The 21,806-nt window shown below is 48.2% G+C and overlaps 1 protein-coding gene across 4 annotated transcripts in view; it reads right to left on the bottom strand.

Annotated features, from left to right (window-relative positions):
* The window catches only part of LOC147124570 (ras-specific guanine nucleotide-releasing factor 2-like), a 361,280-nt gene that overhangs the window by 121,217 nt on the left and 218,257 nt on the right, over positions 1-21,806 (bottom strand). For all 4 annotated transcript variants that reach the window (XM_085989546.1, XM_085989542.1, XM_085989537.1 and 1 more), the window contains exons 14-15: positions 10,579-10,827; positions 4,497-4,885 (exon numbers count right to left, since the gene is read on the bottom strand). In XM_085989546.1, the coding sequence (XP_085845672.1) occupies positions 4,497-4,885; positions 10,579-10,827 (638 nt within the window). The remainder of the gene's footprint in view (positions 1-4,496; positions 4,886-10,578; positions 10,828-21,806) is intronic.

The raw sequence follows: 21,806 nt of genomic DNA on the forward strand, positions 1-21,806 counted from the left end.
CTTCACTCCCTTATCTTGCAAAAATCTGTCTATCTCCACCTTAAATGTATTTAATGACCCAGCCTCCACCGCTCTCTGGGGCAGAGAATTCCACAGATTTATGACCCTGAAATGCGACTGTTAGCCTAAATGGCATTGCTTAAAAAATCCTATAGCACCCTGGGTAGTTGAGAATCACCACAAAGCTCAGTATAAGGATAAACATAGCAACATCAACTCTTACACATATATAGTACTTTTCACATAACAAACATTGGAGGACAGCAAGAAGGATGTGGGGCAGAAATTACAAGAGGTAACCAAAGGTAGTGAAAGAGGTAGGTTTTGAGGAGTCTTTTGAAAGTGGGGAGAGAGGTGGTGAGTTGCAGGGATTTAGGGAGAGGGTTCCAGAGTGTAGTGGCGTAGTAGCTGACTAAAGGCTCAGTGGTAGCATTCTCGCCTCTGAGTAAGAAGGTTATGGGTTCAAGTGTAGTACTGAGCGGGTGCTGCACTGTTGGAGGTGCTGTCTTTCGGGGGACGTAAAGGATCCCATGGCAATATGTAGAAGAGCAGGAGAGTTATTGCCGTATCCTGGCCAATATTTATCCCTCAACAAACATCACTAAAACAGATTATCTGGCCATTATCACATTGCTGTTTGTGGAGCCTTGCTGCCACATTTCCTGCATTGAAACAGTAACTACACTTCAAAAGTACTTTATTGGCTGTATACAACAACTTGCATTTATATAGTGCCTTTACATAATAAAACATCCCAAGGCACTTCACAGGAGCGTTATCAAGCAAAATTTGACACCATGCCACATAAGATGATTTTAGGACAGATGACTAAGAGTTTGCTCAAAGAGGTAGGTTTTAAGAAGCGTCTTAAAGGAGGAGAGAGAGGTAGAGAGATGGAGAGGTTTAGGGAGGGAATTCCAGAACTTAGGGCCTAGACAGCTGAAGGCATGGCCACCAATAGTGGAGCGATTAAAATCAGAGCTGCTAAAGAGGCCAGAATTGGAGGAGCGCAGATATCTCGGATGGTTGTAGGGCTGGAGGATGTTAAAGAGATAGGGAGGGGCGAGGCCATGGAGGGATTTGAAAACAAGGATGAGAATTTTAAAATCGAGGCGTTGCTTAACTGGGAGCCAATGTAGGTCAGCGAGCACAGGGGTGATGGGTGAATGGACCTGGTGCGAGTTAGGACATGGGCAGCAGACTTTTGGATGAGCTTAAGTTTATGTAGGGTGGAAGATGGGTGGCTGGCCAGGAGAGCATTAAAATAGTCAAGTCTAGAGGTAACAAAGGCATAGATGAGGGTTTCAGCAACAGACGAGCTAAGGCAGGGACGGAGACGGGCGTTGTTATGGAAGTGGAAATAGGCGGTCTTAGTTATGGCACGGATATGTGGTCAGAAACTCATCTCGGGGTCAAATATGACACCAAGGTTGCAAACGGTCTGGTTCAGCTTCAGACAGTTGCCAGGGAGTAGGATGAAGTTGGTGGCTAGAGAACAGAGTTTGTGGCGAAGACCGAAAACAATGGCTTCGGTCTTCCCAATATTTAGTTGGAGGAAATTTCTGCTCATCCAGTACTGGATGTCAGACAAGCAGTCTGACAAATCAGAGACTGGAGGGGTCAAAAGAGGTGGTGGTGAGGTAGAGCTGGATGTCGTCAGCGTATATATATTTTTGGATGCTGTTACCGAGGGGCAGCATGTAGATGAAAAATAGGAGGTGGCCAAGAATAGATCAGTGGGCGACTCCAGCGGTAACGGTGCGGGAGCAGGAAGGGAAGCCATTGCAGGTGATTCTCTGGCTACAACTGGATAGATAAGAATGGAACCAGGCAAGGGAAGTCCCACCTAGCTGGATGACGGAGGAGAGGCGTTGGAGGAGGATGGTGTGGTCAACTGTGTCAAAGGCAGCAGACAGGTCGAGAAGGATGAGGAGGGAAAGTTTACCATGGTCGCAGTCACATAGTCATTTGTGACTTTGATAAGGGCCGTTTCAGTACTGTGGCAGGGTTGGAAACCTGATTGGAGGGATTCAAACATGGAGTAGCGGGAAAGATCGCCATGAATTTGGGAGGCAATAACACGTTCAATGACTTTGGAGAGGAAAGGGAGATTGGAGATGGGGCGGTAGTTTACAAAGACAGAAGGGTCAAGGGTGGCTTTTTTGAGGAGAGGGGTGATGACGACAGATTTGAAGAGGAGGGTGACAGTACCTAAGAAAAGGGAACTGTGAACAATATCAGCTAACATGGGGGCCAGGAAGGGAAGTTGGGTGGTCAGCAGTTTGGTGGGAATAGGGTCAAGGCAGCAGGAGGTGGGTCTCATGGACAAGATGAGCTCAGAGAGAAACTAGAGAAAGATGTGAGTTCAGGGCTGGGGTAGTGGGGGAATCTTAGGGGAAATTTGATCCGGTGAGTTAGGGGAAGGGAGGGAAGTGGCAGAGGCAGCTGAATGGATGGTCTCAATCTTAGTGACAAGGAAGTCCATGAGCGCCTCACACTTGTTGTAGGAGGTGAGGGTGGTGGAGGCAGGGGAGAGGGGTTTAAGAAGTCGGTTTGTAGTGAAGAGAAGCCGAGGGTTATCTTTACATTCCAGGATGATCCTGGAATAGTGAGCAGTTTTATTTGAGGAGAGCAGGTCCCAATAGTGTTTTATGTGATTCATCCAGATCTGGCGATGAATGGCTAAACCAGTTGTCTGCCATAAATGTTAAAATCTGCGTCCCTTGGACTTAAGGGAGCGGAGATGAGGGCCATACTAGGGGAACTTTGGGATATCCTGAGGTCGTGAAATGCACTATATAAATGCAAGTTTTTCTTTCTTTTTAAACCCACTGTGCAGAAGAGTAAGGGGAAGACCAGAGTTGGAAGTGTGGAGGGTGCATGCTGGAGTGCAGGGCTGAGTTTGGAGCAGTAATTTGGGGAAATGCCATGGAGTGACAAAGTAGGGTGGGTCAATTTGAAAACAAGAACAAAGACCAAATCCAGAATACCATTCCAGCAATTAGCATTAAGTTCTATTTGCTTACATCATAGAGAGTTGTAATACCTTTGAGTTGCATAATATCAGGACGAACACATTCAGGTAACGATCAGGTCCAGAGTCTTTTTAAAATGTCAATGCAAACAAAAACATCTTAGATCTTGTAGGTAATGACATAAAATACTAGATATGGAGCCCAATTAATAAGCACAATAAATGGCTAACTTGACCTATCAAGGCAAGTCCATGAGATGGTCTCTTAAATGTTTTCTTTTACTTTTTTCCCAAAGTGGAAGTAAGTTTTGACAAAAATATTGCTATTTCACTGTTCTTTCCAAACTGTTAGCTTATTTTCCTCAAGTTGCCCTCCTGGAACAAATACTGTGAAATAATATTTTAATAAACAGAGTTGTACCTCTGATTTTGGAGCAAATTGGAGAGAATGTTGAAAGATAACATAACAATAAACTGAAAACCTCTCTATCACCATAACTGGAATGTGAAAGAGTTAAAGCACCAACCTCTTGGAGGGACACCTCACAATTTCTTTTAATTTTACTACTAATCAACCATTGACCTTTGACTAGCTTTCAACTACCTTCAATGTTCAGTTAATGACAGTCAACAGCAAACAAACATTCAATGCAAAGAATAAAGATGAAACACCGCGAAAATGAAGTTAATTAAAATACATTAAAAATGAACATTGTAAAATTATCCTAAATATTTGCTGATCAATATTAACACAATTCTACTAATCAATTGTTGCATTAAAAAAAAACACCTGCCTGTTTGACCATCCAATTTGCCTGCCATATTTCTACTGGGGTTTCTCAGTTACTGGTTAGGTGACAGACTGATAGCTCTTATTGGAGATCAGCATCCTTTCTCAAAGTGATACATCATAGCTGCCTTAGCCTAGATCACCACCACCATCCTGATTATATAGAGCAGCAGGCTGTATGGTTGTCTAGCAATGCACTGCAGCACAGCCCTGCCTATGTATTTACATTCCAGGCCTGCCGGTCAGGTAAACCCATTAAATTTAGTCAGGCAACCTTCCTCAGCTCTTGGGACAATGGATGAGTTTGGCCATCTTAGCTGAGTCATTTGGAAGAGAGAGGGAAACCTGTCCACTTTGCTTAGGTGCACCTCCTGGTGGTTTGCCAAGGATTAACCTTGTCCACGGAGATGTCCATAGGTAGGCCATCCTACCATCCTAGATAATCAGGTAGTTTATTAGCTAAATGAAGGGATAAATAGGAAACAAATATCTTTCAAAAACTGATCATTCAACTTAACCCATTCATTGACCTATCACACAACAACATTAAAGGCAGTGACAAAGTCTGTTAATCAGGACCTTCCCACTCTCTTGCCTGGAGAATGTGTATTGGCGAGTAGCCTCAAAGGATACAACATAAAGAGAGAAAATTAGCAGAAAAAGTAGCCAAGCAATTATCATAGAAGAGGGACAAAATCTAATAATAACAAATAAGTAAAGTATTTTCTGTACCTCTCCTGATGCTTCTTCTTAACTTGCTGCATATATCAATGCGGGGATGCTCTGAATCTTCCTCTGTAGACAGAGGACACTGGTCTGGGGATGAGGGACCTTTGCTCAGATCGAGTGGCATTTTGCTCGCTAAGGGAGGTGGAGAGGTAGCTGGGCTGTAAGCAAAGGTGGAAGTACTAGATGTGGAGGATGTGGAAAGGTCAAGAGCTCCTATTCTAGAATTCACAGGGGAGCTGAGTGAAAGTTTCCGAGTTCGGACAGGAGAGGACGTCCGAGAGAAAGACAGTGGAGGAGGCGAGGAAAGTTTCCGACACAGTCTTGGGGACTTTCCATCATTCATGTGCTCAGATCTGTTGCTTTGATTAGTTGCAAAAAACAGTTCCAGTGACCTATGAATGAAAAGGGAATTTATTGAATTGGATAATTGAAGCAATCCAATTGCCACAGGGCTCCAGGATATGTCACACTGTACAAACGATAACCATCAATTGTCAATATTAAATATTTAGATAAGTTACACATAAACCACTTGTTAGATATCCACCTTGTTCTGAACTTACTTGTTGGCTTAATATATAACATTCTAGTAAATCAATAGCTAGCAAATGGTGCATTTTCTGATGAAGTTTACTAGTCCTAAATGATATAATATGAAGTGTTAATTCATCCAAAAGAATAGCAGCTCTGTGATATGGGCCTGAATGTAAGCCAAGATTATAAGATGTAACTCCTTTCTATAATAGCTCTAATTGTCCTACATAAAGGAGTTTGGGCAGTCTGAACCCAGTTTAGTGGACATAGCATGGGCAATGACACAAAACTGCCCATAATACAGTGCTGGCTTGGAATTGATAATCACAGAGAAACTAAAACAATGGCTGATGTGGGAAATGGAAATATACACTGATGCAATAGTGGTTGCTTTTATGACTATGGATTAAAGGATAATGTTGGAACAGTGCAGAGGAAACTGTATGGCTATGACATGACCCCTGTACAAGTGGTGATTTTCAGGTCCATGTACAGATCCAGTGGGATTTGGGCACAATGGAATTTGTGCCCGCTCACTCAACCGGATAAGCGCTGGAACTTCCAGGGTGAATGTAATTATAATAATCAATGTGAGCATCCAGCCCATTTGAGCCTGACATTGGGAGCTCACGAGATTGGGAATGGGAGGTTCGAGCTTGTTAATCCATCTGCTGACAAAGGATGATGGGAACATTTACAGGGATGCAGTCACTTCTAGTGCATAAAGGTGATAAGTATTGTCAAGGCATATTTTAGCCTTCCCAAAGACTGTTTGGGACAAAGAAAAGTGGCTGCTAATACCCAGACTGGTACGATAAATATGAATGCAGGAAATGGAGTGTGTGAGCTGATGATGGCGCAGTACAGCTCTAGAACCCACTGTTTGATGGGTGATGAAGCGGACGAGCTGCTGCATGAGGTGTGCGCGAGGAAGGTTGCCCTGTTTATCACTCCAGATTACCCTCCTCAGAAGGCAGCATAGCTGTAAGCCTGGCATCTGATGGCAGCTAGGCTCAAATTGCATGCGCTACCTATGTGGCATGGCAACAAACATGGAAACTCCTAAGGTAAGACTACATGATGATTCTATTTACCAGGTACATAGCCCACATATACATGCGACATAGTGGTGCTGAGGAATCTGTTGTAAATTTACTATTGGTCATTACCAAGCTCTCTCACAACCTTACAGCTCTTCCATTTTTAATCATGCATACCCAAAAAATACACATTGTAGTTGCAAATTATAATTGAAGATCTTAGCATATCCACAGCTCCAAAGGGCTTCTCACATGTAAGCATTGTAACTCAAACTAGTGGCAGGATGTGTAGTCACTAAATAACGCTGTGGCTTTTCCACGTCTGTCACTGTGTATGCGTTCCTTGAACTTACAACATATCAAGACTTAATTCTTTGCTGGCATAGTGAGGTGGCACCAAATACAAGGGCAGTGCATGCAGTGCTGAACTTGGATGTGACCTCCTGCCAGGCATGCTGCCCTGCTCTCCTCTGAGGACCAGTGCTCTGGCATGGCAAACCTTGTCTGCCGTCGACAGTGCCAATCCTATAATACAGGCTGGCTGCAGGTGTCCTCGAAGCAGATGGCACAGCTCAACAGCTAGACCCCTGCTGACCAAAGCTTAAGGAGCCAGTGCCCCATTGTCACTACCAGGCAGGTGTAGCAGGGCCCACAGGCAGGGTTGTTGACATCCTGACTGGTGTAGCCAATCCAGTTGTGGCGCCTCCTGATCGCCCTATCACTAGCTATTTCTTCTTATACTAAGTAAAGCATGATTGCAGTGCTTCCCAGTCAGTCGTGAGCAGTAGAGTAACAATGACATGCCAAAGGGTACTGCATGTTGGAAGCAGTGCTACATTATAGGTGGTATGAACATTGGTATTGTGGGAAACACTTTACAGATCCTCTGTTCTCTGGGATCTTTCTGTTCTGCAGAACTTTTAGCAAAAGTGGAATGGAAACAGCTACTTGAAGGTAAATCAGTGTCAGAACAGTGAGAGGTATTCAAAGAGGAGATAGTGATGGTCCAGAGCAAATATGTTCCGACAAAGAAAAAGGGTGGGACTCCCAAATCTAGAGCCTCCTGGATGTCAAGGAGCATACAGGGTAGGATAAGGAAAAAAAGGGAAGCTTTTGTCAGATACCGAGAGCTCAACACTACAGAAAGCCTGGAGGAGTATAGAAAGTGCAGGGGTGAAATTAAAAAGGAAATTAGGAAAGTAAAGAGAGGACATGAAAAAATATTGGCAAGTAAAATCAAGGCAAACCCAAAGATGTTTTATAAATATATAAAGAGCAGTAGAATAAATAAGGGAAGAGTAGGGCCTATTAGAGACCAAAAATGTAACCTGTGTGTGGAGGCGGAAGATGTGGGTATGGTTCTTAATGAATACTTTGCGTCTGTCTTCACAGGAGAGAGGAACGATGCAGAGATTGTAGTTAAGGAGGAGGAGTGTGAAATATTAGATGGGATCAACATAGACAGAGAGGAAATATTAAGAGGTTTAGCATCTTTGAAAGTAGATAAATCGCCAGGCCCGGATAAAAATTATCCCAGGCTGTTATGAGAGGCAAGGGAGGAAATAGCAGAGGCTCTGACCATCATTTTCCAATCCTCTTTGGCTACAGGCATGGGTGCCAGAGGACTGGAGGACTGCGAGCATTGTATCATTGTTTAAAAAGGGAGAAGGGGATAGACCAAGTAATTACAGGTCAGTCAGCCTAACCTCGGTGGTGGAAAATTAATGGAAAAAATTCAGAGGGACAGTATAAATTGTCATTTAGAAAGGCACGGATTAATCAAGGACAGTCAGCATGGATTTGTCAGCATGTGTCTGACTAACTTGATTAAATTTTTTGAGGGGATAACGAGGAGGGTCAATGAGGGTAGTGTGTTTGATGTAGTCTACATGGATTTTAGCAAGGCTTTTGACAAGGTCCCACATGGCAGGTTGGTCAAAAAAGTAAAAGCCCACCATATCCAAGGGAAAGTGACAAGTTGGACCCAAAATTGGCTCAGTGGCAGGAAGCAAAGGATAATGGTCGACGGGTGTTTTTGTGACTGGAAAGCTGTTTCCATGGGGTTTCACAGGGCTCACTAGGTCCCTTGCTTTTGATTTAGACTTCAATGTAGGGGGCATGATTAAGAAGTTTGCAGATGATACAAAAATTGGTTGTGTGGTTGATGGTGAGGAAGATAGCTGTAGACTACAGAAGCTATCAATGGACTAGTCAGGCGGGCAGTAAAGTGGCTAATGGAATTCAATCCGGTGAAGTGTAAGGTAATGCATTTGGGGAGGGCTAACAAGGCAAGGGAATACACAATAAATAGTAGGATACTGAGAAGTGTAGAGGAACAGAGGGACCTTGGAGTGCATGTCCACAGATCCCTGAAAGTAGCAGGACAGGTTGATAAGGTGGTCAAAAAGGCATATGGGACACTTTCCTTGATTAGCCGAGGCATAGAATACAAGAGCAGAGAGGTTATACTCAAACTGTATAAAACACTAGCTAGGCCACAGCTAGAGTACTGCGTACAGTTCTGGTCACCACATTACAGGAAAGATGTGATTGCACTAGTGAGGGTAGAGATGAGATTTACGAGGATGTTGCTAGGACTAGTGAATTTTAGCTATGAGGAAAGATTTGATAGGCTAGGGTTGTTTTCTTCGGAACAGAGGAGGCTGAGGGGAGACTTGATTGAGATGAATAAAATTATGAGGGGCCTAGATAGAGTGGCTAGGAAGGACCTATTTCCCTTAGCAGAGAGGTCAATAACCAGGGGGCATAGATTTAAAGTAATTGGTAGAAGGATTAGAGGGCAGTTGAGGGGGAATTTTTCTGCCCAGAGGGTGATGGGGGTCAGGGATGCACTGCCTGAAAGGGTGGTAGAGGCAGAGACCCTCATCACTTTTAAAAAGTACTTGGAAATGCACTTGAAGTGCCGTAAACTGCAAGACTATGAACCAACAGCTGGAAAGTGGGATTAGGCTGAATAGCTCTTTTTCGATCGGCGCAAACACGATGGGCCGAATGGCCTCCATCTGTGCTGTAAATTTCTATGAAACTATGAACTCTTGGAGTGAGTTTCTGTCCTGTCAGTTTCTCTGTAATGATAGTAACAATGATTATGCTGTTTCTCTCATTAAATAAATATTTCCACCATGGTCTGATCCAGAATATATGAAAATAAATTGAACAATATCTGAAAAATAAAATAATTATTTCATAATTGCAAATAATACGGATTTTCTTTTAATCCAAAAAGAATTTTAAAATATTTCCTTCTCTCCTTTAAATTGGGACTTTAAGTGGGATCTCTTTAATACAAAATGGGTGGAAGTGCCGATGAGAGGGACTTCAGCCCAAATATCGAAAAGTGAAACAGGCCACCTAAAGGCCTTCAGTACATGCTGCATGGAGGCTTAGTAAGGCTCCGCTCAAAAGGAGAGGAAAGTCATTGGGACATCACAGTTTTCTGTGCCCTGCGCACCTCAACCCCATCAACTGTAGCAATATTGCTCATCAGAAAATTCACCCTATACAGCCTGACTATCCTGAAAGCAATAACCCTGGCTCAATCATCTTCAGCTGCTTCATCAATGACTTCCCTCTGTTATAAGGTCAGGAATGGAGCTGTTTGCACAGGGTTCAGCTCCTTGCACAACTTTTGTGATGATGAAGCAACCCATGCCAGCTTAAAGTAGGACCTAGATAACAACCAGACTTGGGCCAACAAGTGGCAGGTAACATTCACACTATGTAAGTTCCAGGTAATGACCATCTTGAACAAGAAAAAGCCCAGTCAACTACCCTGACTTTCAACAGCACCACCATCACTGAGTCAACCACAATCAACATCTTGGGAGTCGCCACTGACCAGAAGCTAAACTGGACTATCCATGTCAACACCGTGGCTACAACAGCATGGTAGAGACAGGGTAATCTGCGATGAGTGGCTCACCTCCCGACCCCTCAAAGCCTCTCCACCCACCATCTACAAGGCTCATGTCAGAAGTGTGATGGAATACTCACCACTTGCCTGAATAGGTGCAGCCGCAACACTCAAGAAGCTCAATACCATTGAGGAAAGAGAAGCTCACTTGGTGAGCACCGCTACTACTGGACTCAATATCTACCCCATCCATCACTGGCACACTGTGGCTGCAGTGTGTACAATTTACACAATGTGCTGCAGCAACTCACCAAGGTTACTTCGACAGCACCTCCCTCCCTTCAATCACCCAGAAATACAAAAAGCAATGCCGTTGTAACGGCATCACCTCCAGGTTCCTCTCCAAGTCCTTTATTGTTTTTTTATTGTCGATCAGTTAATATCCTGAAATTCCCTAATACCATTATGGGAGCACAATCACCACAGTTCAAGAAGGCCCACCATCACCAACATTTCAGAACAACTATGGATGGGCAATAAACATGGCTGTGCCAGTGCCGCCCACATCCCAAGAACAATTTTTTTAAATGAACTAAATTGTTATCAAATTCAACAGCCTTTTTTTGTTAGGCCCTACCTGATAGGGATGGAGGTGAAAGGTTTTTTGTAGATGTCTGTCAGCTTCTCCAGGACCACCAGTGCAGTAGTGAATATGCGATAGGTGTGGAGGAAGGTATTGAGAAAATCAATGCTGAGAAAGCGCAGATCAGTCAGTCTCTCCAGCAGCCGCTCCACACTGGCATAGCGAATCTGTGGCACTTTACAGGAGTTCAGTGTCTTACTTAAGTAGATATCGATATCATCGCTGTGAAGTCGGATGTCAGATCTGAGGAAAATAATGATTTTGTTCATTCATTTCACAAACCTTTTGTAATATGTGAGTGATATTTCATTGAGGATATTAATATAAGAAAGCTATTGATTGCAGGCTTGATTGTTAGATGCTTAAATACATCAGTAAACAAATCCATGTGCTTTGTTTATTTATGACTTCCCCACTGCCAGTAAATCTGATTAACTGACTGCCACGATGTCAGCACTGTGTGGTTTTAATTTCATGGTTATCAAGTCTTCTTCAGATTGATTTGTTTTATTAGCTACTAGCTGGAGTGCCCGGCGGTGCCGAGGGTTTTTTGAGGGGATGTTGTTGTTGGAAGAGAGAGAGAGACTGGGGGGAGTAGAGAGAGACGGGGGAGGGAGAGAGAGAGAGAGACTGGGGGGGAGAGAGAGAGAGAGAGAGAGAGAGACTGGGGGGAGGGGAGAGAGACTGGGGGGAGAAGAGAGAGACGGGGGGGAAGAGAGAGAGAGAGAGAGACTGCTGGATTTAGTTCGGGATTAGCCTGGAGAGAGAGGGGGGGAAGGAGCGCCTCAGGCCTGGCCCGATGGACCGCTGTGAAGGAAGAAGGCGAGCTCTCCATCCCTCTCCCACCCCCTCACTCTTTCCCTCCCTCATCCTCTCTCTCTCCCTCCCCCTGTCTCTCCCTGCTTTACTCTCTGTCCCTCCCTCCCCTCACCCTCCCTCCCCCTCTCCTCGCCCTCCCCTCCCCCTCTCCTCTCCCTCCTCTCCCCTCCTCCCCCTTCCCTCCCCCTCTCCTCTCCCTCCCTCCCCCTCTCCTCTCCCCTCCTCCCCCTTCCCCCCTCCCTCCCCCTCTCCCTCCCCCTCTCCCCCTCCCTCCCCCTCTCCTCCCTCCCCTCTCCTCTGCTCTCCACCTCCCCCTCTCCTCTCCACTCCTCCCCCTCCCCCTCTCCTCTCCACTCCCCTCCTCCCCCTCCTCCCTCTTCCCCCTCCCCCTCCTCCCTCTTCCCCCCTCCCCCTCCTCCCTCTTCCCCCCCTCCCCCTCCTCCCTCTTCCCCCCTCCCCTCCTCCCTCTTCCCCCCTCCCCTTCTCCCTCTTCCCCCCTCCCCCTTCTCCCTCTTCCGCCCCTTTCCCTTCTACCTCGTCCCCCTCCCCCTCCTCCCTCTTCCCCCCTCCCCTCCTCCCTCTTCCCCCCTCCCCCTCCTCCCTCTTCCCCCCTCCCCCTCCTCCCTCTTCCCCCCTCCCCCTCCTCCCTCCCCCTCCTCCCTCTTCCCCCCCTCCCCCTCCTCCCTTCCCCCCTCCCTCTCCTCCCTCTTCCCCCCTCCCTCTTCCCCCACTCCCCCCCTCCCTCTTACCCTCTCCCCTCCCCCCTCCCGGAGCCCTCATCCCCTGCTCCAATCCCTCTTTCTGCCCCGGGGCCCGGGCCTCGGCACCTGGATGAACACGTTCCCCTGGACATTTTTGGTGGCCTCGGCCGTCACCCTGATGCTGTTGGCCGAGGCGAAGACGGTGACCTGGTCGGCTTTCCGCCCCATGGCCCGGGCCTCGGCACCTGGATGAACGCGCTCCCCTGGACGCTTTTGGCGGCCTCGGCCGTCACCCCCGATGCCGTTGGCCGAGGCAAAGACGGTGACGTGGTGGCGGAAATGAACGGCCTTGAGCAGGTTCGACAGGTTCTGGGCGCGCCGGGAATCCGCTGAACTCGAGGCCCAGGCTTCCCGCGCTGCTAGGCCGCAGCTCCGCGCATCCACTACAATAAAGAGAGATCCCTAAATATTAAAGTTCAGGTTTTTAAGCACCCCATAGCTAAGAAGACAACTGCAGAAAAGAACCTAACGGGGTACACACAGAAAGTGGGAAAAATAAACACACAGAAAGTGGGAAAAATAAATCAATAGTTAGGAATCAAGATGGCGGCCACTCACCTCAGCTCAGAAGGATTAGGCCCGCCCACACACGCAATGAAACGCCCCCCGTGACGCACCGATTGGTCAACCATCAGGTTAATCCCCTGTACGATTGGTCAACCATCACGTCACTCAACGCTAATGAGCGGAATGTTGCGGTTTTTTGAAACTTTTTTGTATACTGTCCGAACAATTTTTGTCTGACCAAAAAGTAAATACACCTATTAGACTCCCCTAATGATAAGCTTTCTTTTGATATAACATGCGTGTAGGTACGCTCTATAACTTTTGAGTGTATAGCGGACAGACAGACAGACAGACAGACAAACAGAGAGACAAACAGAGAGACAAACCGCTTTATATATATAGATCATCATGTAACCTTGGCATCACATCTCTGACTCTTTCCTTTACTTCCCCACAGGACCATCGCAAGCACCCGTCCCCACTAGCCAGGAGGAACAGCATGAACATCAAGGCCTAGAAATTCAGTTGTTAGCGCCAGCCGCTAACGCCTTAGGAGGAGGAGAAGTGGGGCGCTAAGTGGCTAGCGCCCGTGCGCGGCGCGATCTGTGCCTCTCGCGAACTTCACTCAAGAATTAGCAGCGGCGCTAAACCGCAGCGCCCGCTCAGCTGCGCGCGCAGATCGTGACGTCATTTCATGGTGCAACGCCCTTGGTGCGCCCCGAACCGGAACTTCAGTGGCGCCGCTCTTCTTTGCGCCTGGCGCCCCCAGCGACTGGTAGAGGGGAACGGTTCCCAGTCGCTGCGCGGCGCGGGGGGCGCTATTTAAAGGGGACTCCTCCTGCATTATAAGTGGCAGCCATTTTGTGCCAATCCTTCTGTGTGAGAGACGGATATTTGGAGAGAGACAAAGGCAGAGAGCTTTCTGCTTTGACTAAGCACTCGCACAGGTACTTCTGGCTTCAGGCCAGAGCTTTGTACTTGGATTTCACTTTCAGGGCCATAGTCTTGAGTTGCCACATTTAATGGGGGCTGCAATGGGTGGAAACGTTGGCTTTCTGCATCGCATTCAAAGGGACCAGAGACGCCGTGAGAGAGTGCCAGTCATGGCCAGACGGAGAAGGGCCAACAGGCGTCGGCACAGGAGGCCTTACCCACCCAGGGTATACAGCCAGCAGTTCTCATATCTGAACATGTCTGAGGAGCAGTGTGTTCGGAGGCTGCGATTCAGAAGGGAGGTGGTCAATGAGATCTGCCACCTGCTTCGCAGAGATCTGCAGCCACAGCTGAGGAGCAGGACGTCTCTGTCGGTGGCAGTGAAGGTGATGGTGGCTCTCAACTTCTATGCCACCGGCTCCTTCCAATCCGCTACTGGGGACATTGCCAACATCTCCCAGTTCGCGGTACATTGCTGCATCCGCCAGGTGACCAATGCCCTTTTCAGAAGGAGACGTCAGTACATCTCCTTCCACATGACCCTGGACAAGCAGCAAGAGCGTGGAATGGGATTTGGAAGAATAGCGGGCTTCCCCATGGTCCAGGGCGTAGAACTGATGAACCAGCAATGGTCAGGCCTTGCTTCAGGCCTGCAGTGTGCAGGGCATGGCAGCCAAACAAGTCGACCCTCCCCCTTTAAGAGCTGACCGGCGCCAGCGTGTCTGCCTTCATTCAGAAACTCGCCGCACCTGCGCTGCGCCCGCCCTCGGTGTTAGCGCCGCGGCACGCCGGCTTAGCGCCTTATGATAGTCGTGCATCGCCTGCTTTAGCGCAGCAGCAACCTCTTGGGGCGATGCAACTGAATATCGGCGAAGGTGGCGCTAAGTTGCGCCGGGCGCTAAATTTAGCGAACGCCCGGCTGTAGCGTCCCAAACGTGGCTATACTGAATTTCTAGGCCCAAGACTCCTCAGAGGAAGCTGCAACCTCTGAGGGCGCAGCGTCAGCAGAACTCAGTGCACCCAGCACCAGCGCAGACACTCACACCTCAGTGGGACCTTCGGGACATAGAGTAGTGTTGTCACCTGGTGTATCACAGCTCACAAGTGAGCATCAGCAGATTGTGGAGACAGGGACAGCAGTGGAGAGTTCTAGTCGAAGGGCGCAGGACTCTGCCAGCTCGGTTCAGCTGCATGTCCACCCTCTGCCTCTGGGTCCATCCATAAGATCAGCGGTGCTGGAACTCCAGGAACAGATGCAGGAGTCTCTGGCAGGTTTTGTCTCCAGGGTCGCTGCGAGTGTGGAGCGAATGGAGGAGTCCATAGCGAACATGAGCAGAGCCTTTGTGGAGTCATTGGCACATGAATGCATCACCATGGAAAGGATGGCAACCTCCATGGATGTGATAAGTCACCAGAGTGCAGAAAACATGGTGAGTGTTCAGAATAGAATGACATCTCTGGAGGAGCGATGGTCATCTATTGAACAGAGAAACCAGACCTTCATGGAAGTCCTTCTGAGTAGGACGGCCAGTGCAGATATAGGTCCCCATGGCCCCCCTGATGTGCAGCAAGGTGCACTCAAGCCACTTGCAAGTACTGAGGGGGACCTGGCCCATGAGAGGGAAGTTGGTGGCAGACATCAAGGAAGTGGGCCTCCTCTCCAAGCACTCACACTTCCATGCCACTGCAGAGCCCTCGGTCAGAGCCCCACCAGAGTCCACACCCAACTGAGATCGGCGTCTCAAACCCTGCACAGCCGCAGGAGCAGCAGACTTTTGACGAGCCCTCACAGGTTCGCCACCCCAGAGGACGCCCACCAAAGGTGTCGAGACAGGAGCAGCAGGAAAGTGAGCAAGTGGCCTCCACATCTGCTGAAGCCACAGGGGAAGCACCACGTAGGAGCATGCGTAAGAGAAAGATACTGCACAAATAGTCACAAGGGTAGTCACTTGGGTGAAATTTGATGTTTTATGTGGAAAAGCCATCAGATGAATAATGTACATAAAAAATCTGATGGCTACTGCTGTAGTTGTGGCGTGTGTCATTTCGCAAATGGAACTTCCACATTGAGGGCTTAGGATTACTTGCAACTGCCAGCATGGTGGTCAAATTGCTAGGAATCAGCTGGTTCTTGGCCATTGTCGATGCTCAGGTAAGAAGCTGCGAGGCAAAAATGCTTGAGTGGCTAGGCTAAGCAAACCTGGCCAAGATGAATGCATTCCTTGCATCCCGGGCAGCTATGTTCTCGCGTTCTGCTGCCACTGGTTGATGGGCCTCTGCAAGATGTTCATTTTCACTCTCCTCCTCCTGCTCCTCCTCATCTGAGGAGGATATGTGTCGAGCCACTTGGTCCTAAGGAATCTGCAAGCCACGACGCTGTGCCATGTTGTGAAGTGCACAGCAAACCACAACAATTCTGGAGACCTTGGCTGCTGAGTACGGCAGGGCTCCACCTGATCTATCCAGGCATCTGAAGCGCATCTTCAGCAAACTGATGGTTTGCTCGATTATGGATCTGGTGGAAATGTGGCTGGAGTTGTAGCTCTCCTCAGCTTTGTTGGATGGTCTCCTCAACGGCGTCATTAGCCACGTCTTCAGGGGATAGCCCTTGTCTCCAAGTAGCCATCTGTTAAGTTGGTCTGGCAGACTGAATAGCGGAGGCACACTAGACTGGCACAGTATGAAGGAGTCATGGCAACTGCCAGGGTACTTGGCACAAACATGCAAAATTTCCTTCTTGTGGTCACACACCAGCTGCACGTTGAGGGAGTGGAAACCCTCGCGGTTGACAAAAATACCTGGATTGCGATGGGGTGCCTTAAGGGCCACATGTGTGCAGTCAACGACGCCCTGCACCCTTGGAAAGCCTGCCAGATGAGCTATCCAGCCGCACGCACTGTGACACTTGCTTGATCCTTGGTGAAATGGATGTGATTGTGCGTGATAGCAAAGAGGGCATCGGTTACCTGCGTGATGCAAGTGTGTGCGGCCGCCTGGGAGATGCCGCTGATCCCTAGAATGAGCCTGAGGCAAAAAAGTTGAGTGTGGTGGTGACTTTGACGGCCACTGGTAAGGGTTGTTGTCTACCTGGTCCTCTGGCCTGCAGGTATTGTTGCAGCATTGCGCAGATGTCACCCACTACCTCTCGCGAAAGTCGGAGCCGCCTTTGGCACTGCTGCTCAGACATGTTGAGGTAGCTGATCCTGTGTCTGTAGACCCTGTTTGGGGGGTATCTCCTGCGCCGACGGGCTTCCATGCGCTGGCCCCTTCTGGCCTGTGCAGCTTCAGGTGGGTGAGCAGCAGCTTGGTGCTCCTGTTGTTGCTGCTGCTGTTGGTGCTGCTGCTGTTGGTGCTGCTGCTGTTCCTGGTTCTGCTGGTGCTGCAGCTGGTGTTCGTCCTCATCTAATATCCAGAAGGGAAGGAAATAAATGGCTCCCATGCTTCTGGTATATGCCTCAGTTGAGGAAGCGCTCAGTGAGGGTGGCGAGAGGGGTTTCCCAGGAGGTCACACTGGAGATGGGCGTCAGGCTCCAAACTTCCACAGCTGTGATTATGCCTTCTAAAAGTTCCCCCAGACCTGAGACTACAAAGTCCTGCCACCTGCAAATGATGGCTGATCAAATCTCCTCTTTAATGGTTGAGCTGCAGCTGATAGTCAGCAATCCAAGTGAGCTCCTGCCAGGTTTCACCGTCGTGTTTCAGAACAGGCGTGTTTCACGTGGGAAAAGGGTTAAAATCGCAAACACCTTTCAAAATGGCATTATAGAGGCAATTTAGTGCTTGTTAAGGGCCTTAGCGGGCTATCCCGCCTCTTGGAGGCGGGACGGAGACGGGACCAGTAGACACGAATTCATGAAAATTGCTTGGAGGCGGGATGGAGGAGGGGTTGGGCCCGCACGTCAGTTTTTGCAATCTTAACCCCCCACGTGCCTCCAATCCCGCCTCCACGGCCCAATGAAAATCCTGCCCAACGAGCCTGCAAAGGGATATAGACAGGCTGGGGTCGATTTTAACTCGGGTGCGAGGAATTGTCGGGTTCCCCGAATTTGGTGTTTCCCACACGAATCTAAATGGGTGTGTGAGATTGATGCAATTTTAACTCAATTGGCCAATTGATTTCCAACGTGTGGGAACCCTTGCCAAATGAGTATTTCCAGTCAGAAAGTCGCATAATATGACGTCATTATTGCTGCTGCATTTAGGGTCTGCAACAAGCCTTGCTTCTTCTGCAGGCTGCCAACCTTTTAGCATTTGCTGATACACATATACCAGAAGCAGAATGGCAAGAGAAAGACCGAGGTCTGCACCCCGTTTTGACGATGTTGCCCTGCAGGCTTTAGTGGAGGGAGCATGAGCTCACAAGGAGGTGCTCTTCCCTTCATCAGGGAGGAAGATGCCTCCCCAGCAGACAAAGGCTGCGTGGTTGCAAGTGGCAGAGGAAGTCAACTCCTTACCGGCTACCCGCAGAACCTGGATACAGTGCAGGAAGAGATTTCATGACCTTCAGCACACTGGAAAAGTGAGTATGAAGTTCCCATCACTCTCAATCTGATCTCCATTGCCTCTCCTCACCAGCACTCAGCTTTAGCAATCTCTTCCTCCACATCCCACTTGACACTGACATCCATGCACCCTTACCCATTCCCTCTCTCTCTATGCTCACATTCACCTAACTATTCGACTATGCAGCCCTCAAACTCCCTATCACTCTGATGCTATGAAAACAACTGACAACACACAGGGAGGGCCCTTGGTCTTGCCACCTCACTCCATCTTTGTCTCCTTCTAAGCATCTATGCTATGGATTCTCTACACTCACTCCTTCATTCTCACTCAAACTCCACTTGTCTCCCTCATTGCAGGAAAAGAGAGCTCACAATAAGCGAGAAAGAGCGTGGACAGGAGGAGGGCCACCATCAGTAGCCCACCTCAGCCCCTGGGAGGAGGTGCTCCTGGAGATTGTAGGACTGGAGGATGAGGTGCAAGTGGGGGATGGACAGACAGGTGCATCACAGCAAGCTGGTGACAGAATAGTTTTCCATCTCTCTCATTGACATTGCATGAGTCGCTTGTTGAGTCTGTGTTTTCAAATGTAGTTATGCTGAATAATTGGACACAGACTACAGAATACTTAAACAGGTCTTTAGTAACTGAGGGTCAGGGCTGAACTGAAATACACTTTGCTCCACAGGGTTTATGTACCGGTGTGGTCACCACCGGTACTACAATGTACAGGAGCCATCAGAAAGTAGTCCATCACCTTAAGGTATCCTCTTAAGGTGGTACAGGTTACATACACTACAATTCCTCCCCTTTTAGCTTAACAGTGTACACCCCAATTTAAACATAACATGGATAACATATATACAACTTTCACACAAAACTGTTCAAAGATTCAGTCTCTGAGGAGGCCTCCTGATCCGGGCCGGATAACGCCTTTCAGGGGTCTCTGGTTCTCGCTGCTGGGGTGACTCATCCATTTGATCTCCGATGGATTGAACATCATCATGTACGTTCGAGTCTGAGGTAGATGCTACAGGCTCAATAACTTCTTCAACTGGTGTCTCTGCCGTAGACATGGGGTCGACCCTTGTTCTCGATTCCACAAGTTGGTCAGCATGACGTCGTATTACGTTCTCACCAACGTCTACCGTGTACATCAAGGGTCCTTGTCGGGCACAAATTGTTCCGGATTGCCATTTATCATTCCTATAGTCCCTGGCCAACACTGGTTGTCCTATTTCGAAACTCCGAGTGGCCTTATTATTTACGTGCTGGAATTGCTTGTTTTCGACTTCCCTACGCACATTGGGTTTTAACAAATCCAACCAGGACCGCAACCTCCTGTTATAGAACATTATGGCAGGGCTTTGATTTGTCACTGCATGCGTGGCATTTCGATATGCCATCAGGAAATTGTCCACCTTGTGTTGTAGTGGAATATGGTCTTCGCTCATGGCCTTTATCGCCTTTTTGAACGTTTGTACAAATCTCTCGGCCAACCCATTGGTAGCCGGATGATATGGGGCAGATGTATAGTGTTTCACCCCATTCTTTTTCATGAATTTCTGGAATTCTTCTGACACGAACTGTGGTCCGTTGTCTGAACATATTTGTTCCGGCAACCCATTCCTTACAAATATGGTTCTTAGAACTGCGATCGTCTTTTCAGAGGTAGTGGTCGACATCTTAATCACTTCTGGCCATTTAGAATGTGCGTCTACCGCTATCAAAAACATGGAATCCATGAATGGACCTGCAAAGTCGATATGCACACGTTGCCATGGGGTTGAAGGCCATTCCCACGGATGCAGCGGTGCAATTGGAGGTGCGTTTTGAACTTTTTGGCACCCTGAGCAGCTTTTAGTCAGATCCTCTATTTGTTTGTCGATACCTGGCCACCACACATAAGCCCTAGCAAGGCTTTTCATCTTGACTCCCCCCAGATGACCTTCATGCAGTTCCTTCAGAACTCTCTCCCTTAATTTAGGAGGAATAATCACCCTTGTTCCATACATCAATGTTCCTTGACAGACGGACAGCCATTCTCGTCTGGCTGAGAATGCAGGTAACAGTGGTTCGCCATGTGCTGGCCATCCCTTCACTGTCAAATCGTAGACCCGAGACAGTGTCGGGTCATTTCGGGTCTCTCTCTCAATACTCGCATTGGTGACTGGTAAGCATTCGATGATGGTCGAGTGAAATATCTCGACAGGGTCAACTGCCGGTGCCTCTTCCGCTGTAGGTAGTGGCAGGCGCGACAGCCCATCAGCATTACCATGTTGCTTTGTACCTTTGATTTCGATATCATATTGATGTGCCCCTAGGAAAAGGGACCATCTCTGAAGCCTCTGCGCCGTCATAACCGGAACACCCTTCTTAGGGTTAAAAATGGAAACCAACGGCTGGTGATCTGTCAGCAGCGTAAACTTTTGGCCTTGCAGGTAATGGTTAAATTTCTTAACTCCCCACACGAGGCTGAGAGCCTCCCTATCTATCTGAGCATAGTTGCGCTCTGCGGAGGTCAATGATCTGGATGCGAACGCGACTGGCCTTTCCAAGCCATTTGGCAACTTATGTGAGAGCACTGCCCTGATACCATATGGAGAAGCATCACAAGCTAAGCGAATAGGCAGCGTTGGGTTAAAGTGAGCCAACACTTCCTTAGAGGTGATCAGTGCCTTGCTTTTTTGAAAAGCCCGCTTACAGTCCTCGCTCCACTTCCATGGTACTCCCATTTGCAAAAGAGTGTTCAGCGGGTGTAACACCGTGGACAAATTTGGAAGAAACTTGTGGTAATAGTTAATCAACCCAAGGAACGACCTCAACTGGGATACATTTTCCGGAGCGGGAGCTTTCACAACAGCTTCGATCTTGTCAGGTGACTTATGAAGCCCCTCCTGGTCAATGACGTGGCCGCAGTACGAGATTCACTTCTGAAAGAACTCACATTTCTGGCGATTAACTCTGAGTCCATATTCTTTCAATCTGGTGAGCACCTGCTCCAAATTCACGAGGTGTTCTTCATCATCATCTCCTGTAATCAGAATGTCATCCAGGTAGCATTGTGTGCCTGGAATTCCCTGCAATACCTGCTCCATGGCCCTTTGCCAAATCGCTGGAGCCGATGCCACTCCAAAAACCAGTCTATTATACCGATATAAGCCCTTATGTGTGTTGATCGTGAGATACTGGCGTGACGCTTCATCAACTTCCATCTGTAGGTACGCCTGCGCCAGGTCTATCTTGGTGAAGTGTTTCCCGCCAGACAGCGAAGCGAAGATATCCTCAATCTGCGGAAGCGGATATTGCACCGTGTGAAGAACCGGATTAACAGTGATCTTGAAATCGCCACAGATGCGAACCTTCCCAGGTTCCCCCAGCTTGTTGCTCAATGAACGCTTCATGGCGGGGACAATGGGTGTGGCCCATTCGCTCCAGTCCACCTTTGACAGTACTCCTGAACGTTCTAGCCCTTCCAGCTCTGCTTCCACAGCAAGTCTGGCTTTGAAAAATTTTGGGTTTGCATGTTCTTCAACCTTGATGTTTGCCGTAATTCCTTTCAGTGTTCCCAGTCCCTGTTGGAACACCTCCTTAGCATCGTCCAATATTTTGGACAGTCGTTTAGGTTTGACGTCGTCCTCTTTACAGGAATCTACAGTTAGTGCTTGTAAGGAATGCCAGTCCACATTTATTCTCCAG

The sequence above is a fragment of the Somniosus microcephalus genome, chromosome 1 (genome assembly GCF_052327205.1).
Source record: "Somniosus microcephalus isolate GS21.2 chromosome 1, FLI_Smic_1.0, whole genome shotgun sequence".
Taxonomy (NCBI): domain Eukaryota; kingdom Metazoa; phylum Chordata; class Chondrichthyes; order Squaliformes; family Somniosidae; genus Somniosus; species Somniosus microcephalus.